The sequence below is a fragment of the Enoplosus armatus genome, chromosome 11, assembly GCF_043641665.1.
Source record: "Enoplosus armatus isolate fEnoArm2 chromosome 11, fEnoArm2.hap1, whole genome shotgun sequence".
In the NCBI taxonomy this organism is placed as follows: Eukaryota; Metazoa; Chordata; class Actinopteri; order Centrarchiformes; family Enoplosidae; genus Enoplosus; species Enoplosus armatus.
This window is the reverse complement of record NC_092190.1, coordinates 7,110,981-7,135,105: the sequence shown is the minus strand read 5'-3', so window position 1 is coordinate 7,135,105 and position 24,125 is coordinate 7,110,981. Positions and strand designations below refer to the sequence as shown.

Here is a 24,125-nt window from a genome sequence, read left to right as displayed (position 1 = left end):
TGGTTGAAGGTCTGGAATGAATCACAGAGCGGTTTGAGTTCCTCAGTGACTCTTTAAGGACAAATATTCTTCCACTGAACACACCAGCTATTCATCACTTCAAACTCCAAACTACTTATAAAGTCATCGTTTACTGAGTCCAGTAACCCTGGATTGAGACAGACTGAATCAGACACAAACGTCTGTAGAATTAATTATTTATTTAGTGAAAATGTACACAGAACAGCTGGATGGATCTGTTGACTAACTGACTAACTGCAACAACACAGAAGAACTGATATGATACTAATACAGGATGTATTACACTGGGCTGTATATCTTTACATGTCTTATCTCCTTTTACTGTTGAGCTTTTTGGGGAGACAAAATAACAAGACAGCAACCATGCTGGCAGCTCTGTGGGGCTGTACCATGTATAGTCTATGGGCTGTATTTATGTACAGTGGTGCTTTCAGCTAAATACTAACAACAGCATGCTAACATGCTCACAATGGCAATGCTAATATGCTGATGTTTAGAAGGTATATACTTGTACATCATTGTTCACCATCTTAGTTTAGACGATTACTCAAACTGGACTTCCTGGATCATATTTCATCGTATCACGGTACCTGAAACAACAACAAGCCCCCACCAAAGCAGCCCTTCTGATTTTTTAGCCATACTAGCAGTGAGGTGTCCAGGGATAGTCTGTCAGTCTGTCGGTCCACCACTTTGCTCCAGGCAAAATATCTAAACGACTAATTAATTGCCATGAAGTTTGGTTCAGACACTCATGGTCCCCAAATTTTTTTTTTGTCCAATACTTTAGTTTATGACCGAATACCTGCAAAACTAATGACATTCACATCATTTTCTGTAAAGAGTAGTTACTTATTCTAATTAGCCTACATCCTCACAGAGCCGCTAGTGTGGCTGTAATCACTCCCTATTTACATTATATGCTTATATGTTTTATTTGAGTGTTCGAGTGTGATGACGCATCCCTTGTCTTGTTATAACACGGTTTTCGGTCTGAAATCTGGCTAATGTTGGTCTGAACTCTGCCTTAATTATACGTCATACTGTTAAGTGTGACTTCAGCTGAGCAGGACTACAGACCACATGACAGCTGTAACGTCACACTCCAATAGTGGAATTATACTCCTAAATAAACTTTGAGTACACTTTAAAGATAAAAATGTTTGGTGTCAGCTCATGTCCTGTTTTCGTTTATGGTCCAGCAGTGGTGCAAGAAGTACTGTGATCTTTTAGGTAAAAGTACCACAGTGTAGAAATACAAGAAAAAGTCCTGCATTCAACATTGTACTTAAGTAAAAGTACATCAAAATAGCCTAAAGTATCAAAAGCAGAATGGCCCATTTCAGAATGATATATATCATATACATTACTTTAATGTTGCAGCTGGTAAAGGTCAATTGTAATTACTTTACATACTGCTGGTATCTTGTAAATACCCCAGGGATCAATAAAGTCTTATCTTAACCTATAATAATACATCATAATGTATTTGTTGATTATACTTTGCACTATTAATCTGAAACTGTAAAGTAACTAGTAACTGAAGTTGTCAAATAGATGTAGTGGTGTAAAAAGTACAATGTTTCCCTCTAAAATGTAGTAATGTAGAAGTAGCAAAAAATGGAAATACCCAAGTGAAGTACAAGTGCCGCGAAATTACAGTACACTGTGGTCCAGTGTCACATCTGTCACATCTGTAGAAGCTCTGACCAACTCATGTTTATGTTGTTTGTTTTTTTGTTTGTTGTTTCTAAAGCTGAATATTCGAGTGTTCGTGTGTTTCAGCGTTCAGATGTTAAAATCAGATTACAGCCACACGGACTCCATTCACACTTTAGCGATAACTGAGGAGGAAACACCCCGCGTGCACAAACTCGCGCGCTCAGTTTAGGCGGACATAGCTGGGGTGGAGAGGAAACACCGTTAGACGCACGCACACACACACACGCTCGCGCGCTGAAGGAGGGAGGGTCTCCACGCGCTCAATTCTCAGTTTCATTGACTTAATCTGAAACTCGGATGAACTCTTGTTTATGCCGATTTTTCTCTTCAGTCTCGCTCACCTGGTTTCATCCTGACTAACTTTCCTGTCTGTCACAGAGCCTCGTGCGCTGCTTCGAGCGGACGGACAAGCCGGTTCACGCACGAGACGGTTAACGGACCTAGGAGCAACAGGAGGTTTCACGAGCGTGTCACACCGGGAACAAGCAGGATTGTAACGGAGACTTTTGGAGTTCTGTTTGCCCGATTTCACATCTGCCCGGTACCGACTGGACCCAGAGTCTGACCCGGGATATCTGCAGTCTGACCCGGGTCATCTGCAGTCTGAGCGGTAAGTGACAGTAAAGTCCCCGTTAGTTAGTTAGAGCCGAGACGTGAACCGTTAGAAAATTAACTGACAGAGTTGGTGAAGAAAAGTTTTCTCTCAAAAAAAAACACAAAAGAAAAATGTTCTGCTTCTTCAATGCGATTCAAACATTTTAAAGAAACAACCGTTTATTGGTTAATCAAAAATAATCTGTAAATAAACTGATGATGATAATAGTTATAGCAAAATGTCCCCAAATCCTTTACCTCAGTAAAATAACCACAATGTAAAAATGCTCATTCAAAAAAAATGTCCTCAATTAGTTTCAACTGATTCTGTCTGATTTCAAATCTGAGATATTATTAAGTATGATTTAATGTTAAGATGAATTCGTCTTCAAATTAAGAATTAGAGTTAGCCTATTTTTTTTAATTGTATGGAACAGTTATAATAGTTCAAGCTGATTTACAGGAATCCTCTTCTGATAAAACAATTTACTTTGTTTTATTATAGCACCTTTCATGCAGAGGTGCACCTTCTGAAACATGACTTAAATGAAGAAAAAAAACTCAAGGAAAAAACACAAAGACAAAATCTAATAATAAAATGTTTGATTACAACAAAAATCTAGTTAAAGTTGTAGCCAAAATGCTTATTAGCTTTTTTGCTTACAGTGAGATGAGAAAATTGATACCAATCTAATGTCTGTTGTTAAATATGTAGCTAGCCTAGCAGCCGGTTAGCTTAGCTTAGCATAGAAAGTATAAACAGTTAGCTTGGCTCTGTCCAAACAAAATCCACCTACAAGCACCTCTAAAGCTCACTAATTAAAACAGTATATCGTGCTTGTTTAATCTGAACAAAAACCAAAGTGTAAAGACAACAAGTCACTGTTTTGTGGGAGGTTATGTGCTGGACTATTACATGGCCAGGAGCAGTTGCCAGGCAACCAGGAAGTTACTGGTCAGGCACATAACACCCGCTAAAACGGCAAATTGTTGTTTTTACACTTTGGTTTTTGTATGGATTAAACAAACGAGATGTAACACGTTTATTAGTGAGCTTTAGAGATCAGAGACAGAGCCAGACTAGTTGTTTCCCAGTCTTTATGGTAAGCTAAGCTAACTATCTGCTGGCTGCAGCCTCATATTAGCTTAAAATTTTAACAGTTCTCTTCCCTGTTTGATGATTTATATTCTGCATCATCTTGTTGCAGCACGTCTTTGAAGCTGTTTGATGTTTGCACTGAGGGAAATATTCAAACACTCAATGTAGAATTTTAAATAAAGTTCTGTGAGTTTGAACAGAATTAGGACAAACAACATGAGTTTGTAAAGATGGAGACGGAAAATTCAGCAGCCGATGATTCTTGTGGCTTCTCTGGATTTAAAGTTTGCTCTGATCTCATGTGTATTGATTTGTGTGTCTTTCTGGTGTCCTGCAGTTTGTCCTCCATCATGCATCCCTCAGAGTGCAGCGTGTGTGTGCACTGCAGCCTGATCCTGGTCCTGGTTCAGGTCCTGGTCCTGGTCAATCCTGTGGCAGGATACAATCTGGATCAGGACCACAGTCTGGAGTTCAGCGGCCCCTCGTCCTCCATGTTTGGATACTCAGTCCTGCTTCATCGCCACGGAGCTCACAGCTGGTCTGGATCTATAGTATTCATCTGATATTGATCTGTGATTGGTCTTCTATTGATCCCCTGTTGATCTAATATTGATCCCCGTTGATCTACTGTTGATCCTCTTTTGATATAATATTGATCCTCTGCTGATCTTCTATTGGTCCTCTGTTGATCTACTAGTGATCATCTGTTGACCCTTTGTTAGTGTGCTTTTGGTCATCTATCGAGGTACTATTGACCCTCTCTTCTTCTGCTTTTGATATTCTATTGATCTACTATTCAGCCTATTTTGATCTACTATTGATCGTGTTGATCTTGTATTGATCTTCTATAATGATCTAGTATTGAACCTTTGTTTATCTGCTATTGTTTATTAATTTACTGTTGATCTGCTTTTGATGTGCTAATCGATTGATTTACATTAAATTCTTGGAGATCTGGGCGTGATGATCTCACTAATGGAGGGCTGAACTACATTTCAAAGCATTATGGGTGTTAAAAATGTACATGATGAATCTTCTTTGTCGTGTATTTTGACCTTTTTAGTGGTAAAACCCTAACCCTTATAGAGCTGCAGAGATCAGTAAATTTAGATTCCTGTAACTACCATAGTGATGCTCTGTTAGCTGCCATCTTCACAGTAGGACTGTGTGTGCATGTGCGTGTGTGTCTGTGTGTGTGCATGCTAATTAGCCAGTTGTTGTCAATGAGAGAAGCTCTTTGATGCTTCACACACAGACGCCATTCAGACACTGAACAGACACAAAGACAGATCCCCTCTCTCTCTCTCTCTCTGTCTCTCTCTCTCTCAGGTTGGTGGTTGGAGCCCCAGTAGCGAACTCGTCCTTCAGTCCGTCGGTTCGATCTCCAGGAGCTGTTTACCGCTGCAACATCACTGCTGAGCCCCACCACTGCCACAACATGCATGCTGGTGTGTCTTTTCTCTAGCATTTAAAATACTAACCCATCCCTCATACCAAATGTGCAAGTGCACATATTTTGTGCAAGATAGAGCGAAAAATGAAAGAGCATTATCTAAAGCACTGCCTATATAATGCCATTACAAAGCATTATCAATCCTACAAAACAGCTAACTGTGACACAACAAATTGTGTCAGAATGTAAACAATATTACTTTTTCAGTAGCGCTTTACTGCCCTCCATTTGGTATTTATAAGCAGTATATAAACATTGAAGACATTGTTTTATATATCATACTATAATATAGTCGTTTATTAATGTATTTGTCAATAACTACAACTCCTCCTGTGGGCACCATTAAGGGGAGGCAGGTGTATAAACAAATAATACTTTACATCAATAAACACTTTAAATGTCCTCATGTCTGCTAGCTGTTTCCAGTCTTGCGGTCTACCATGTTAACACTATCAGCTGTGGCCTTTAACAGTAAAACACCACTGAATTACCTGTGAAGGCTGCATGTGTGAAACAGTGTAATAAACAGTTGAATAAATGTGTGTGTGCAGACGTGCTGAGCTGTGGGAAGACGTGTGAATCAGAGAGTGATCACCAGTGGCTGGGAGTCAGTCTGTCCAGACAACCTGGAAACAACGGAGGACACATCCTGGTAACAAACACACTTTCTCTCTCACACACATACACACACACACACACACACACACACACACACACGCACCTCCGCTGAAATGTATCAACACATCAGGGGTACAGAGGTACCACAGATGAGTTGTGATTGGTCAGCTGGGGCTGTTTGTGTTTCTTCCTCCATGTTTATGATGATGACTTTGTCAACAGTGAAAACAAAATGGATGAGGAAGACTCAAAACTCAAGTTTGAACTGAATTCCATCACCTTCACGTAAAAAGGCTACGGCAGCACAAGGTTAACACAGAGAGAGAGAGAGAGAGAGAGAGACTAAATGTACATCTTTTGTCACCTTCTTAAGAGCTCTGACATAACGTTGTCTCATAATGTCAAACTGAAATTAATTAGAGCCATTAGTGTTCTTCAGGGGCCGTGAATCATCCATCTTCCAGGTCATTCAACAGCAAAGTAACTTTGTAAACCCTTTGGGAATAACAATGTCATTTTGTTACTGTCAGTAATGAGTCCATGTCACATGTTGTTTGTGTGTTGTGCGTGTGTGTGTGTGTGTGTGTGTGTGTGTGTGTGTGTGTGTGTGTGTGTGTTCAGGCGTGTGCTCACCGCTGGAAGAACGTCTTCTACTCAAAGAAAGACATTCAGAACAACAAGCTGCCTCACGGAGTGTGTTATCGCTACGGCAACGACCTTGGACAGGCCCAACCCATCATCCCCTGCTACAGAGGTACACACACACACAGTATTGGGTCAACGTCTCGTTTTCTCAGTTCTTCTACTTATAGGTGTGACTTCCTGTTATGTAGCATACCACTAACTCTGTTGGATATTTCTTAAAATACATTATGTGTGAGCACACCCTTTCACACCTTAAACGTGATAATGTGTGTCGCCTACTACCGAGGGATGGGTGGACGACCTGAGGAAGTGGCCTCGGATGATGTACAGTAGCTCACTCAGCCAGCGCTACTTTGTTGATTCCGTTGCTATCGACCATGGAGCGATGAGCCAAGAGTCAAGTCAGAGCTCCAAAGTCCCACATCACCAAGCTAACGTTAAGCTAACTTATGTTGTTACTGCTGTCTGAGGCCGCTTCTCATGGTCGTCCTCCCATCCCTCGGTATGCAAGGAAGGCAGAGGTGTGATCGCATTATCCCGTTTAAAGAAAAAGTTCACTTTCTTGCTGAGAGTTAAATGAGATGATACAACTCTCGTATCTGTACGCCAGCTAAATATGGACCTTGTTACTGTGAGTGTGTGAAAGCAGCAGCTGTTTGGCTGCAGGAGGAAAACTTAGGTTTTATCTTCTTATTTGTTGGTTCACCTTCACCTCTCAAGATGTCTGCCTGTCTGTCTCTGTCTGTCTTTTGCAGACCACCAGAGGAAGTTCGGTGAGGATTATGGGTCATGTCAGGCTGGTATTTCCAACTTCCTGACAGAGGTCAGTGACACACAGGCAACAAGCTTTTTTAAAATCCTGTTTGTCTTCTCTGTTTCCACCAGCAGACTGAATGTGATCCATCACTTCAGAAGTTCAATGTGTTTTTAAAATTTGGAGCCCATGAAGCCACTTCCTCTGAACTTGTTCCTCCTCTGTCTGTTGAAATGTAGAAATTAATTTTCACCATTTTAGAAAAGAAAACAAAGACTGTCAACTTCCTGTGTCGAAAATGAAAACGCACATCTTCCATCTTCTTAAAGCAACAAATGTTGCAGAAATTATGATTTTGTGATATTTAGAGATATGTCACATGTATGATTGAGGCATAATAGAGGTCACATTATGTCTCTCTCAGGATCTGATCATCATGGGGGCTCCGGGGACGTCTTATTGGACGGGCTCAGTTCTGGTCTTTAACACATCCAGCAGAGGGATGTCGGTGTACCTGGACGACGACACTGGAGCCGTCAGCTTTGGAAGCTACCTGGGTAACTGATACACTTGCCATTCCAAGCTTTAAGTTTACAGCTAACCTGCTCTTTCTGCTTCACCAATGGGATACTTTTATTGTGGAGAAGTCATAGGAAATGCAAAGCGTTTGTCGCCACACAGCAGTGGAAAGACATTTGCATTGTCCCAGCGCAGCTCGACTGCTCACAGCCGTTCACGGCACGGCTCAGTGCGACTAACCCCCCCACCATGGAAAAACCCTATATATCTGTCCTAATACTCTCTTTAGCCACTGGTCGTACTACTACTGTACTATAGCCACATACAGTTCCTACTACTGCCACCAAAACACAACAAACACTGACTAAATAAGTTTACTGTTCCAGCTGATAGTAGTAAACATCACTTTAATTTTACCCTAAAATGTCACACAATATTTTGTCAATTCATCATAATGTGTCAGTATTAGCCAAAACTTAAATGAACTTAAATTAATGAATCAGAGTCAGGTGACTTTTAACCCTGCAAAAAAACACAATAACCATGTTGTGTGAGTACCTTTCAACACATAGACTGAGTGTACTTTCTAAGTCACCATGACACCATCACCTCACAGTACTTGCGCTGAGCAGGATAAACAGGAAGCTGAGCAGAAAGGTGTGATGCTCTTCAGAGGAAGGTGTTTCTTTGCGCTGACTCTACAAGAAGAAAACATATTCACCGTGTCAGAAAAGAGTCAATGATAATGATAATAAGAGTGATGAGCTGAGGATCAGACAGTTACATCAAAAGTGCAAGTGAGTGTGTGTGTGTGTGTGTGTGTGTGTGTGTGTGTGTGTGTGTGTGTGAGTGTGTGTGTGTGTGTGTGTGTGAGTGTGTGTGTGAGTGTGTGTGTGTGTGTGTGTGTGTGTGTGTGTGTGTGTGTGTGCAGCAGTTTAACAAAAATCAACAAGAAGTAGTGGCTGACATTAAAGATGGAGGTTTGGTTTTAACACACTTGAAAGCTGTGGTTGTTTGCACAACTTTCTCTCACACTCACACACACACACAGACTATGTTTATGTCTATGTTTTTGGCATAGACTGACATTCATTTCAACTCTAACCACTACATGTCAAACCCTAACCTTAACCAAAACCCAAGTCTTAACCCTTTTTGATCACGCTGAAAATCAACCAAGGGTGTAATTTCTACTTTCCAAATCTTATTTTGACATTTTTAATTTAATGAACTAAATAAAATCTCTCTAAACAAAATGCAGATGAGAGATGAAAAAGATGCAGTCTTTTTCAGTCATTTACTGTGTGCTCACAGCAATATTAAAGAAATCGTTCTACATTTTACATATTCGCTTACTTGTTGAGAGTTAGATGAGAAGATTGATACCACTCTCATTTCTGTACAGTAAATATAAACTTACAGTAAGCAGCAGGTTGGCTCAGTTTGGCATAAAGGCTGGAAACAGGTGGAAACAGCTATCCTGGCTATGTCCAGAAGTAACAAAATCCACCTACCATCATTTCTAAAGCTCACTAATTAACATTTCATATCTTGTTTGTTTAATATGTATGTATGTAAGTGTAAAAATTACAAATTGTAGTTTTACGAGGTGTTATGTGCCGGACTATTTCTTGGCTAAGCACAGTGATTCATTTTTACACAAGCTGAGTCAAGTTTTTACATAAGGTGGCATTCATGAGGCTGAAACAAGCCATATATGTTAATAAAATGTTTCCTGCTGCTGTTTAGGTTACTCTGTCGGAGCCGGTCACTTCCTAAGTCCAGCTTCTGTGGAGGTGGTGGGTGGAGCTCCGCAATACAACCAGAAGGGCAAGGTAGGAGTTTACCTGTCTGTTTGCTAACTGCTCTGAAAGTCTGAATGTTTGTTGGTTACAGTTTTGCTGCATTCACATGGATTCCAGCAGACATTAGAAAGAAAACCAGATATCATTTTAGTGGACGAGAGCAGGATGGTAAAATAGGTGAGGCTGGCAGAGAATACCGGTAACGGTAGATGGAATTGCTGTCCAAAGTTAAAATATTTTAACTTAAAATGTGGGCAATCTGGACAACGAGAAGCTAAAAACGTCTCTTTTTCAGACAGACATAAACAAGGGATACACCAAGTGCTGTGCTCCTTTCACTATCCATGTTGGAAATGAATGAATGACCTTACGTCATGGATGGAATTTACATTTTGGAGGGAATTTAACATTAATTTAAAGTTTGCAATAGAATATTAAGAGAAAGCTGCATTTTATAGCTAACGTTATGCCTTACTAGAATAATTACATAAGTTAATAGACTCTAAATAATTTTATTTAATGTATTTTATTCCATTCTTTGTAAACAATACGACATCACCATCACCACCAGCAACATATCGCCATAGCATGTTTCCTGCCATTCCGTCGGACTATTTGTTTGTTTGTTTTTCCCGTGTTGTCCAAAAAGTGTTATCCGTCTACCGTCTGCCTGAATCCATGTGAATGCAGCATTCTCACCCTTAGTCTCAGCTAAGGTTTGAGATAAAAGTTGAGTTGTTATCGAGTTTTTGTTGATACTGTGTGTCGTGTTACGTAGTTGTGATGGTTGAGGTTAGTGTGTGTCTTTGTTCAGGTCTTCATCTTCACTGTAGACAATAACATGCTGCGGGTCGTCTCTGAAGTGTCCGGAAAAGAGGTGAGAAGCCACTTAGTATTAGCATCCTCCATTCAAAACAATGGAATACTTAGCACTTAGCCTGCGTGTCTTTGTATGTGTTTGTGTAGCTGGGATCTTACTTCGGCTCCAGTGTGTGCGTGGTGGATCTGAATGCTGATGGTTTGTCAGATTTGTTGGTCGGCGCTCCCATGGCAACAGGCATCACCAGGGAGGAGGGAAGAGTCCATGTGTACATCAACCAGGGGCAGGTGAGCATACACACACACACGCACACACACACACACACACTCGAACACACATACTATTCTAGCACAAAACAGTGAATACCAGGCCAACATGGCAGACAGTGGGATCGGGTTCTTCTGTCTGTTGCTGTGTCCCAATTCCATCCTACATACTAATTTCATTAGTGACCAGCCTTGAGCAGAGCAGCGGGTAGAAAGAGAGGTAGAAATGCTTGGAGATTTGGTTTTAAAGATTTGTTGTTACATGTTTTGAACACTTCTAGCTCCCCCTTTTCATTTGTGTGTCTCGTTAAGTGCATTTCCATCCACCTGTTTTTATTTGCACTTTTAGTGGAAACGCTGAAAATTAAAAATATAAAAAGTTGAAATATCTTTTATAATATTTTTTTTCACTTGGCTGAGGTGTAAAAGTTGGTGTACTGATAAAAACATGTGATGGAAACAGACTTGGTGAATAAATGATGACGTACATGAAGCATTTGACTTGAACGTCACTCAAGCTTCTACTGAAGAGACAAAAACAACAGGTCTGTGCGGTGCGAAGAGGAGACTGTAACCCTCCTCAAATGAATACATGAAACAAATAAATGCCATATCTCCATCATGTTTGACTGGTGTTCTTTTAATTATGTCATCTTGTTGCGCCCTCTTCTTCTGTGACTGTTTAATGGCACCCAAAAAACCCTAGAAAAAGTGTTACTAATAACATTAACAATGGCTTTGTTCCCGTAAGCTATGACAGTGTGACAGTGAGTCAGCACGCACAATACCAGGACCCTGAAACTGAAGCAGCTAAATGGAATTCAGCCATCATTAATTTTAATATTTACACCTGTGCTTGTGAAATGTCAAGATGACTTCTGTGAAAAAGACCTAGTGGGACTCATTTGTGTGTCTGTTTCCTCACAAACTGACTCTGTCTCAGGGGAAGCTGTTGGAGGTGGAGTTTCAGCTGACTGGCAGCAACGCCTACGCTTCCCGGTTTGGAGAGACCATCGCTGACCTGGGAGACCTGGACGATGACAGTTACCCCGGTAATGACCACACCTGCTCAGCCTGACCAATCAGCTTTTATTCTGGTGAAACCACTTCAAGTATACGCAGCACTACTAATACTACTGCTGCTAATACCACTGCAAATACTATAACTATTGCTATGCAATACAGCTTCTATTATGTCTGATACTATTAATAACTATTGCTTCTACTACTACAGCAAAATACTACTACTCCTTTTAATACTACTAATAACTGCTACTACTACAAATACTACTCTTTCTGTTGTAACTCTTTCTGTTGTAACTATTGCTACTATTACAGATGCTAATATCACTGCAAATATAAATATAGCCACTACTAATAGTACTCCAATACTGCATCTACTATTTCTGATACTACAAATAACATGACTACTACATATACTACATTTAGCTGTCCACTGAGCAGTTCCACTGGAGCAGCTGGGGGTTCACTTCCTTGCTCAAGGGCATCTCAACAGTTAGTACTTCTAGTACTACAACACTTGATGACTCCTACTGCACTTAACAACCAAAAACACATACTGTGTGTGTATTTTAGGTTCCTCATCAAGAGGGCACAAAACACCCACCACCAACAGTAACTGCCACTTCCTGATAACTAAGAAACATCACTGACTTTAACACAACGCCCTCACACACACACACACACACACACACACACACACACACATACACACACACACACACACACAGAGCCCTCACCATGTGTCTGTGTGTGAGGGGTGGAGTGTGTTATTAAGTTAATTAAAACTGTAATGACAAACTATTGCTGCTCTGTGCCTTCTAATCTGCCGCAGCTAGATAAAAGGCTGTGTGTGTGTGTGTGTGTGTGTGTGTGTGTGTGTGTGTGTGTGTTCGTTCCAGTAACTCTTCCAAACTAACTGTTTGTAAAAAAAAACTTTCAGACCCTCACATCTTCAAAGGACTCAGGTTAAATATTAAAGGACCATGCTGGTGTTTTCTCAGGTTTATGTACTGATCCTGAATACTTTCATCTTGCTGAACATTTTCTGAACAGCAGGGCCGTAACAAAAACAAAAAAGGATCAATTATCAATCGATAAACAATCTGCAGAAAGTTTCAAGTCTCTGAATGTTTTGTAGAGAAAGCAACATAAACAACTAGGCGAAAGGTTGAGGATAGGCTGATGGGTTCGTGAAAGGTGTCAGGAAGAGTCCTCACAAATACAGTAATAAACTTTTCTGTGTGTGTGTATGTGTGTGTGTATAGATGTGGCGGTTGGTGCCCCACAGGAAGATGACCTAAAAGGAGCCGTCTACATTTACAACGGCAGGAAGGAGGGCATCTCACCAACTCCATCTCAGGTATGAACAACAACACTGATACAGAACAGCTGTGTATTACAACAACAACAACAACAACAACAACAATAAGAATACATTTTATGATTCAAGCACTTTTCAAGATACTCAAATACACTTAATGGATAATTGCATCTCTAATAACGATGATCAATCTCCTATGATCTCCTATAGGAGTCTGAAAAGTTAAAAGAGAGGGGAAAATTAATAAATAGAAAGGATGAAGTAGAATAGATCTAAAGGGTTTGGGGACTGAAATGTAGTCAAGCAAATAGAGGACAAATCAAAACAACACAAAATGAACTATTCCTTTAAGACTCTGATCAATCCCAAATCATCATACGGGACATGGTTCTTGCCTGCGTCCACTTCTCCTTCACCTGCTGTTTCTACCAAACCAACAGCCATGTTTGATAACATAACTAACTTCATTTGAATACATGAATACACTTCTTCAGCAGTATAGACGGGGGAGGAGATACATTCACAGAATCCAACATGGTGTGTGTGTGTTTTCAGAGGATTACTGGATCCACCCTGGGTCGTGACCTCAGGATGTTCGGCCAGTCGCTGAGCTCTGGCATTGACATCGATGATAACGGCTACCAGGGTAACCTGAACTGCAACAACAACCTGTTTACATAATGCCATATTGTACATTTCTGTTCTCATTAGGCCTGCTTCAAACCAGGTTAAACTCTCTCTGTCTCTGCAGATGTAGCAGTTGGTGCGTTCCTCTCGGACTCTGCCGTGGTTCTCAGGTAAAACCACACTGAAGCTCTCTGTTTAAACAGGACCTGGAAAATGTTCCAGTTGTAGTTCTGTCTCCTTTTATAAAGTTGTACAGGATTGAAGCTTCCTTATTTTATCAGGGGAAGCAGGACATCCCACAATAGGATAACCAAAAGTTTCCCAACATCTGCTGAAAATATTGTGGACTTAAATCTTTGCTTTGAGGAAACATTTTCATGATTGTAAATCATGATCGATATATATATATATATATATATATCTTTTTTTTGCAGGGAACTGCGTGACTGTATTTCAGTCCAGCCAGTATGCTGTAATAATTTCTCTGAATGTGTCCCGTGTGCTGTAGAACCCGTCCGGTGATTCAGGTGAAGGCGTCTCTGGCTCTGCCCGAGCAGATTGAGCGGCAGGTGGCGCTCTGCCGAGATCACAAGACTCCAACTGTCTGCTTCAATGTTACCGTCTGCTTCAGTGTCAGATCCAGACAGTTCAGAGGAGTGATAGGTACTGTAAACCCAACTGTCAAGTATATAAGACTCTAGGTCCAATCTGCTAATTCATACGATTGTAGACCCAACCTGCTGATGTTTAACCCAATTGCCCACTCTTTAAATCCTGCCCCCCTTAGTTACTGTTGCTACGCCTGTCAAGTTTTAAATTCTTGCAGAGCACATATGCAGTTTACAACGACATAAAACACCTGAAAAAGTGTCTTTATACGCACTTTGTGGTTACATACATGATATTGTGCTAAAAGATTGAGGCTTTCAAACAGTATGGTTAATTATATTTTGTATGTAAGAGTGTATGACTTACCTACTGATATTTAAGATCCTCTCCTCTCCTCTTCAGATCTTCAATATAATTTGACCTCTGACCTCCTCCATAAACCGTCCTTCCCTCATCGGTTCTATTTCCATGGTAACGGGTCATCCAATAGCACAAGGGGGCGTGTGAGAGCACGACATGGCCAGCTCACTTGTGCAACACATGTGGCTTACCAAAGGGTAACACACACACACACGTGCAAAAAAACATAGTTGATATGTTAATATGTTAATATGGGTGTAACAACATGTTAATAACTGATTGGACGAGCAGTAGTGAAGCTAACAATGTTAATTCTTCATATGCACGTGTTTCTTCCTCCTACAGAAAGATGTGAGGGACATTTTTACTCCGGTCCAATTTGAGGTTTCCTACAGTCACAGAGAAGCAAACACCCACCGAGCCTCTTCCAAAACCTTCCCTCCATTAAAACCCATTCTGCAGCAGAGCGCAGGACACCAGAACACTATCACCAACCAGGTACGGACCAGTACTAACACCAGCTAGTTACCAGCTAGTGCTAACACCAACCGGGTTAAAGCTCAAGGCTAATATTTAGTCTAGCAAGTGCTTCTTACTTTCATGATTTGTTTCTTGTAACTCTTGTCAAAGTTGTATTAAATCCTTTATTGTTCCTAATATTAACATTTTATAGGAACATCATGTACTGAGTACTAGCCTAACTAGCTAAATTTAGAATAATGTGAAAACTCACTAACCCATCAGTTTCCAGCTTCAGTCTGCCCATCACCAAACTGATCTGTTTTAAAGGAAACAGCAAATCTGATGTCAGCTCCACCTCAAACACACACACACACTGATAATGACTTCCTGTTAATCCAGATGTGTTTACATCATCTGGAGCACATTAACCAACATCAGTAAGCTCATCCTGTGTCTACCCCATGTCCCACTGACTCATAAAAACAGAGCAGGAAGAGTTAACATGTAGGAATTTACAGCTGGATTTACTCATCAGGACATTATTCATCATCTGTAAGGCTGAGGTCAGGGGTCAGAGGTCACAGTAGTCGAAGTGGAAAATTATGCCTGCTCAATTCATCGTTATTATGATTAATGTCATGAATAAACTCCCTGCCTCTTTCACTCTGTCAGACATGGTTTGCTCGTTCCTGTTCTCTGGTGAGCTGTTCGACCAACATGCAGCTGTCAGCTCAACTAGTGCTGCCACAGTAAGAACATACACACACACACACACACACACACAAAGCAGGGAATTGTGTGCGATTAACAAACAAAGAAATGGAGGACGAAGGAGCAGCTTTCAATTCAGCAGTATTAGCACCTGTTGTATTTTATTTGTCCGGTTATAACATTTAAGTCACACACAGGTTATAGTAGTGAGTACTTCTCTTGTGTTGTGCTTTATGTAGAAGATAATCCAAGACCAGCCATTCAGTTCTCTAAAAACAACATACAACAAGGAGGCTATTCACCTCACAGAGGCTAACACATGCTGCTAATTAGCCGCTAGCAGACTGAGGAGGATTTATTTAGAACATCAGTTAGCAGCAGTGCTTTGATCTTGGTTCTGGCTGGACCAAGCACGCTGTTGTTATGTTCTTTAGGGCTGGGAAATATGGCAAACAATTATTATTATTATATCAGTAGATATTGATATATGCCACGACATAAATTAAAGGAAGAAACACTTTTTGTGAAATGTATGTATTCACTTTTCTTGGCGAGTGAGATGAGAGGATTGATATAAATTAAATGTTTGTGTGTTGAGCATGGAACTGGAGTCAGGACGTGGTTAGCCTAGCTTAGCATAACCACTAGAAGCAGAGGGGAAAAAGTGTTTTTGTTGAACTTAAAATTCACGGGCTCTGAATCAGTTTGCCTCCACTTTCCATAACTTGTCTTTACATTTAAGGTTGTCATGACTGTTTAGCTTTCGTTTTCAGTACCGACACGTGAAGTTTCCTTTAAATTAGTGCTCATCTCTCCCATCACTAACAGACATGTTTAGATAACTTAGCCTATTCTACAGTTCTTATTTTGAGAAGTGGACTGTCCGTTCCCAAAACACTGCAATGTGACTGGTTACAAATACTCCTGGCAGTGCTGTTAGCGATGTTAGCCTTTGTGTCTGCGATGCGATTGGTTGTTGGTACATTAACAAGTAATGTAACTTATTAACGGTAGAGCAAGCAAAGTTTATCATTTTCCTATCTGGGAAATGTTTCTATATCTGTAAGTGTTAAAGTCATTATCACCCAGCCTTAGTGTTCGTTGTTGTCATTAGTCAGCAGCTGTTTGATGCTGGTTCTGACTGGAACAGCAATATTGTTGTTGATGTTTATCTTGTTGTTTTGTCCTCAGTCAGCAGAAGTACTTTGCTCTTGGCTCTGGTCAGACCATCATGTTGAAAACCTCACTACTAAACTCTGGAGATGACGCCTTCCTCCCGCGCCTGACGCTGCGTTTCCCCAAAAACATCCACTACATTAAAGTTCTGCAGAACGTGAGTTACATCATGCTGATTGGGCAGCTTGAGGAAATAACTGGTTGATTTTAAAGTTATAATCATTAAGATTTTAATCCTGGTTGATTTGGCGACACCCATAGTTACTGGTGCTGACAGCAAATGTGGTTTACTACTACAACAAAACAGATGAGCACCTGGTGTGTCTGTACAGCCAAAAAAACTCACATTGTATTTCCTGTGACTGCTTCACAATAAAATGTTGCCGGTAAAATGCTTTAAATGTGAAGCCGCAGCAGTAGGGTAGTAGTATTGCTGGATTAGTTTAAGCAATAAATTAATCCAATTACTATGTGGAATGTAAATAAATTAAATGGCTATTACTGAAAAACTCAAACAGTATCAAAAACAGGGTTTTATTTCATGAAAATCTTAAGGATTATAACTTCAACAACACAAATAACTCATTGAACAACAAACTGCCTGTGTGTCTGTGTGTGCAGGAGGACAACGTGGTCAGTTGTGATGTCACACAGGAAGTCAACAGTACAATGGCAGGTGCTGACTGTAGCGTCACCAGCCTCCTCCTCTCAGCCCACGCCCAGGTAAGCCTCAGCTAATCACACGCTGTTATTAAAATTAGGGGTCTACTAAGGATCTGCTCTGTGAGGCTGCTTTGAGCTAAATGCTAACGTCAGCATGCTAACATGCCGATGTTTAGCAGGTAATGTTTAGTATGGTCACCATCTTAGTTTAGTGTGTTAGCATGCTGAAATTAGCTTATTTGCACAGTACAGCCGTCATAAACGAGTCATAAACCAAAGTATTGGCCAAATGAAATTTTAACCTGATGATGGCACTAAATGAGAGGTCAGAGGATCACCAAAAAGATTATAATCCTGGTTGTTCAGACATTCATATGAATGTCTGAACCAAATTTCATGGCTATCCATTCAGTAGTTGTTGAGACATTTCACTCCAAAGCACAAATGTGGCGCAAGAGGAAAAGTCTAGGAACTATGAATGTCTGTACAAAATGATGTGCCAGTCCCTTTAATGTTGAGACATGTCACAGATATGGGATGCTATCACTCAAACCGCACTGCTAGCATGGCTGAAAAACACAGTTATCTAATATTGCTCCTAAGCCCAGTCTTAACGAAAACTTCCTGTAGTCCAGAGGTCAAAGGTCAGATCCAGGTCTCTGTACTTTTTGTTCTCCAGATTTTGTCTCGTCAGCACATATTTGTTGTATTTCCTTCGTCTTAGTTGTTTTTCTGAAGAAATATTGTGAAAGAAACTGTTGAAATATCTGAGTTCCTCTCAGAAAAAGACAGAGCAGCAGTTCCTTCAACACGTAAAAGATTATAGTTTAATATGAAAACCATTACGCTTTTTTCCTGTTTCTCACAGTTGAATATCAGCTTCCTATTGGACGTTAACCAGAACAGCACACCTGGTGACATCATCATTCACGTCAACACCAGCAGGTAAGGACACACCCCCCTCCCATCTCCAGAGGTGAAAAACACAATATTAACTTGACTTATTATTGAACTAAACTTCCATCTGTGAGTTAAATGAGACGTTTGCAGATTAATTATGTGTTAAATCTGTTTTCTCTTCAGTGATAATTATGAGAGGGAGGAGTATCTCCTTGACAACTCCATCAGTCTCCCTCTTCCTCTCAAATACGGAGTCAACATCAACATCCACGGGTGAGTCGGCATACATTACTTTTACTCTGCTAAAATTCATATTAATAATAATATTCTTTATATATATTGCACAAAACTAAATGTTTCACACAAGGCAGAACATTTAAGTCAACAAAGTGCGAAATTAGATTTTATGATAAAACAAATACCGCCACTTCCACTGATGTAACATCTACAGTTGGCGTTAAAGCTTAGTGCACCAAGTTTGACTATAACATTGTTAACATTGATAATTGCCAACCTCCACTGATGTCTGTCTGTCTTGCAGTTTTGTGACTCCCACCTCATTTGTGTTTGGAGAGGAAGACTCGACTCCGGTTGACTGCTACTCTGAAAGATTCAACTACACATACAAGGTAAACGTCAGTCTGGTTTCCTTCAGGTGTGTTCACGTACAAAGTCTGTATGGAAGTTGGCCCTGTGCATAGAAGTGAGACCATAAAGTGGTGAATCCAGGTGGCAAAAAGCCTATTCTAATGTGGTATATGTGTTGTTTTGTCTGCAGGTGTTAAACTCTGGTCCCAGCAGGTCTGTAGATACTGTGGTTGACATTGCGCTACCAAAGATCCTCACACCTCACAGACACAGGCTGCTGCAGGTGGTCGACTGGCAGGTGCGTTTGCCGCCATCTTTGTGAGTTACTGGAGGCAGAGAAACCAAATTTAGGTAAAGAGGGCTGGAGTCTGGGATGGAGCTGAGGGACAAGCAACTAGCAAAAACCGGGGCTGACTGTGATAGGCTGAGACACCCATCATTAAGTCAAACAGGCCCCTGAGTACCTCGTATTAAGATTTAATATCATCTTAATTGAACATTATGAAAATCTCTACTCAGGCTCACGTTAGAGGAAATTAAATGGTTTAATGAGACCAAAATGTATTGATTTTGTATTTCTTGAAGCTGAGGATTTTCCCAGTCACTTGAAAAAAGTCAGATTTTTTTTGAAGACACATTTAGTGGCCATTAGAGGAACTGCAGCAATAAAAGTAATTAAACCCCAAACTTTCAGTGGTGAAAATCAATAGCAGATGGACGGTTCAGTTCCTGCTTTCACCAGCAGGTGTCAGACTTCACTATTTGTACTTTTTTCAAAACCTTGAAGAAGACAAAGTTTTTAAATGTTTAATGTTCTCTAAACACAAGCAGCGGCACAAGAACTTTTTCTTAATAACAACTGGATAGAAATGATTTAAATCTGATCAGAGAATAATATAACAAGACTAAGAATCTGTTTAGGGTTTTTTGGCTGTTTCTTTACAACATTGGCTCCAACACTCACTGATGAAGTAGTATCAGAAGTAGCAGTACAGTAGTAGTTGTGGTAATACTAGTAGTCGTGTCAGTAGTAGTAATCAAAGTCATGGTAAATTAAAACCATCAGTGGTAGTAACAGTGTGTATATGATATTAATATATTGATTCTCTCTCTGCAGTCGTCTCACGGTGTGTGTTCGATCAGTGACAAAACTGTTTCAGTCATCGAGGACTGTGATGTCCCTGAAGCTTCCTTCATCAAACAGCTTGTCTTCTTCTTCTCCTCCACCACCACCCGAAGAATGGTACACACACACACACACACACACACACACACAGTAAATACAGCCCTACTCATTCATTTTCTCATTCATGCAAAACTCGCCCAAAACGCTCACTGACAGTTGAATCACTCATACAAACACTGGGAAACTGCTTCATTGATTAAAAAGCCAACGGTACAAGACTGTGTCCACAACAACAAGTCAACTACAAGTCCCTGAAAGCATCCCTGTAAGAAACCTCCAATCAGAGAGCAAAGTTCTGTTGCCATGCGGCTAATGACGGGTTTTGCTAATTAGCACAGAACACAAAGTACAGATGCTTGAGTTGGAGTCAACAATCATAACTCCACCACCCAGAACTACACACTGACCTACAGTTTATGAATTATTTCTATGTGTGTGTGCAGTTTTGCGGCCGTGGTGATGAGCTGTGTGAGCGGTTGGTGTGTCGTCTCGGAAACCTGGAGGCAGGGAGAGAGGCTATTATCCAACTGGAGATCAGACTGAACCCTGCTGTACTACTGCAAGCTCCGGTAACACACACACACACACACACACACACACACACACACACACAAGATTACGCTATATTGATCCCGTGGGGAAATTCACAAGTTACCCAGCAGCATATAAAGTAATTTAAAGTAGCTCCTTCTTTACCGGCTGCAACATTAAAGTGATGTAAATTAAGACTAATGCATTAATAATCATAATCCAATAACACTTTTCTGAAATGGGATGTTCTCCATAATGAGTACTTTTACCTTTGGTACTTTAAGTATATTTTTACTTTAGTAAACGTTTAAATGCAGGACTTAGAGTATTTCTACTCTGTGGTATTGCTACTTTTACTTAACTAAAACATTTGAGTACTTCTTTCAAACACAAATACCCACAAACAATTAATTCAAGAACAACATAAAAATACAAACATGATAATGTGAGAAAAAAGTTGAAATACACAAGTGGCCAATCAATAGCTGTTCAAAAGGCTCAATTAAGTCTGATCTTGATGTAACTTATGTCAAAATATGCAAAAGCACAGATGTATTTATTGATCTATTCACAAAGTGATCACGTCTTTTAAGGTGGATTTTCCTACTGAAGCGTTAACCAACGTAAAAACACCTGATGTCTGTCTGTGTGTCTCTGTCTCAGGGTCGTCATGGTATCATGAGGTTGGAGAGCACAGCAATGATGTCAAATCAAAGTCCTCACACCGTCCACATCCAGGAACAACCTTTAACACAGGTAAAAACACCTTGACACCTGTCACAACCAAGAACCAACAGCACTGTGCAGTGGGTCCAGCTGGACCACATATGGAACGAGCTCATCTGTGTGTTTACTCTGCTGTCTATTTTGATTATATTATCTATTTCTGTACCAGACAATAAACATTTAGCAACAGCTGCAGCTCACATAAGTGCACCATCAAAGCCTCATGGGAGTTGTAGATGTTGAATGTTAATGCTGCTGTAAACTACTGTATATTTCAGGTGTTACTAATAATCATATACTGTTTGTGGTACATTTCCAGGTGGTGGTGGAAGCTCTTTTTACCCAGAAACCCTCAACACCAGTGAAGATTTTCATCATCGTCGTCAGTTTAATTTTGGGTCTGATGATCCTGGCTGCTCTCATCTGGTGTCTGTGGAAGGTACTTTTTTTTTCTTATCACATCAACAAATATCTAATTAGATGACATTTAGCTTGTAAGTGCTCTCTGATGGACACAATATGGAACAGAGACACTGTTTCTAAATTTCTGCACCTCAAACTTTTGGCATTTCTGTACTGCCAACATGTACGCAGATTCTGATCATATATCAGCCAAACAGATGTATCTTAACTTCTGCTGTACTGTACCAAGAACTTCAGTGTATCGCAATATAATGTGCAGATAAACTGTAGTATATTACAATATGATGTACAGATAAATTGTAGTGTATCACAATATAACGGTACTGATAAACCGATAACTGTACTGATGAACTACAATATATCACAATATAACAGTTGTAGTAGCGACACCATTTTTTGACTTCATGTCTCTGTCTACTTGTCTGTCTGTCCACCTGTCTGTCCATCCATGTGTCTCTCAGGCTGGTTTCTTTAAGAGGGACTTCCAGAAGAAGAAGGACGAGGAGTTCAGGAGAGACAGCTGGGACTATGTTCCTAAAAACGACAAAAGAGAGAGCACTTCCTAACCCAGACTGTCACCTCTGGCGAAAGGATGGAGTTCACACTGTGTCTGTGCAACAGTTTTAATGAGACATACATGCTGATGGATGGATGGAGCGCTGTGTATGAAAATATGGCAACCCAATTTGTCCAAAACAGTAGAAAGTACTGCTGTTGAAAGCCATCAGCCAATGAAATCTGTCCAGACTGTCTGATGGTTTGAAGCCACACTCATAACAAGTCAACACAGGCCTGTCTTGAGTGTGACGGATGATTAAATGTCTCCAGTGAATGCCTCCTGACCACACCCGAATCTGACCACCTTTTAAACTATTTTGCCTGATGTGCCTTCACAAATGCAGACAAGTTCAAAGACTTGAAAAAGACTTTCAGCGACGGATGGAGGATTAATAAAAAGGGAAGTGAACCTGAAACAATCTAATATCGACCAATTAGAAGGCCTCGGGGCTTCCTGGGATGTGACATCACCTGTGACACTGTTATTGATGACTCATTAAGAGGAAACAAACCAAAGGAAGTGACTTTCTGATGACCTTTGATCTCAGGGGATGGAAACCTGGCCTCTGATTGGCTAACAACTCTCTGAAAAACCTCCCCTTCTGTCTGTGTAAATTATCCTTCTACATTTCTGTGTACCTGGTGACCAACACTTTATGCACTGGTGACACACACACACACTGGATGCTGTCCAGACAGAAGTAGTCGAGTGATGGCTGGTACAGAAGAAAACAATCAGCTTGGGTGTTTTAATGGACACCGATCACCATCACTGTTTTCACTGTGGGATTTGTTATGTTGAGTTTCCTTTCTTCTAACGTCCAGTCACACCAGCATTTAAAACCGTGACATTTTATGTCAGAATCACTTAATTTCAATGGAGTCGCATGATCAATGGATTTGCTCACGGGGGTGAAGTAAATCTGTGCAAATCTTTTGCTTTGAGCTCAACTTTGATGAACTTAGACACGCGGATAGGACCATGGAGGAAGCTATCGTAGCTTATTAGCTGTTGTAAGTTTATAAGTTGCAAAGGATTCATTTATGATTCAGATTCTACACGTGATATTTTCTATTTTATGAATAACATTAGAGCCACTGTTTCTACAGGTATTTTGCCTAATCTACAGTACAAATCATGCAATATTATTAATATTGTTTCACCAGCCACGGGCTGGAGGACGGAGGATGCATAATTATCAAAGTAGAAAGCAATATGTCACCAAGCTTCTGGATCCACTGTGCTACTTTCTGGGGTGACCGGGCCGTCTGATCTGTTGTCAGCTTGTGTAGTCTGTTGTGCAGCTGTTTGTGAGGAAACAGCTCACGGAAATGTATCGCAAAACCGTTTCGATGTGTGCAGGAAACATTGAGAACAATGTACGGCCGGGAGCCACACGAGCACAACTGACGAAAGAACAAAATGAGTGCTTCTCTTCCACTCTCCTCCGGGGAACAAATGTGTGAAAATAAGGCTTGAATGGTTTGTTTACTTCTTTACTTGGTAACAATCATGACACGCTCACATGAATGTTCTTACTGTGGAAGTTCTATCATAATAATAATACATTTAATTTATGGAGCGCCTCTCCTTGGTTTGTAAAAAGCTTCATTGTTACCAAATTAGGTGAACCTGAATTCAGACAAAACTAAAATCAGTGTAGTAAAAGATGCAACTTGTTGGGTAACAGAAAGGTAACAGCCAGCCACAAATTGAGCCACAGGGTCGAATGATGGACGACTACTTGAAAAATCACCATTAAAAATGTTTAAGGTATTTAAAATATTCAACAGCATTGTTTTAACTGTGTATTTTTACCCTCCCTTCTGTCTATGTATTTAGTACAAAAGCACATCACAGAGAGAGATGTTTTTAATATTTTAATAAATGAGTCTGTGTTTGTTTGTGAAGTTGTTCTGCACTGGAGTCTCACTGCTTTCAATT

At 40.4% G+C, this 24,125-nt stretch overlaps 1 protein-coding gene across 1 annotated transcript; it reads left to right on the top strand.

The window, feature by feature from the left end:
- The first annotated feature begins 3,786 nt into the window (after positions 1 to 3,786).
- itga4 (integrin alpha 4) lies at positions 3,787 to 22,188 on the top strand. Its single transcript, XM_070914939.1, has 28 exons — positions 3,787 to 3,974; positions 4,766 to 4,884; positions 5,441 to 5,541; positions 6,129 to 6,261; positions 6,908 to 6,975; positions 7,331 to 7,463; positions 9,175 to 9,260; positions 10,045 to 10,107; positions 10,197 to 10,337; positions 11,260 to 11,368; positions 12,605 to 12,699; positions 13,216 to 13,306; positions 13,412 to 13,457; positions 13,796 to 13,950; positions 14,299 to 14,453; positions 14,602 to 14,754; positions 15,391 to 15,467; positions 16,621 to 16,762; positions 17,227 to 17,328; positions 18,137 to 18,213; positions 18,352 to 18,441; positions 18,710 to 18,797; positions 18,947 to 19,054; positions 19,874 to 19,999; positions 20,386 to 20,511; positions 21,137 to 21,229; positions 21,519 to 21,638; positions 22,084 to 22,188. Exons 1-28 carry the CDS (start codon positions 3,787 to 3,789, stop codon positions 22,186 to 22,188), a joined length of 3,090 nt encoding a protein of 1,029 aa, XP_070771040.1.
- The last annotated feature ends 1,937 nt before the right edge of the window (positions 22,189 to 24,125 follow it).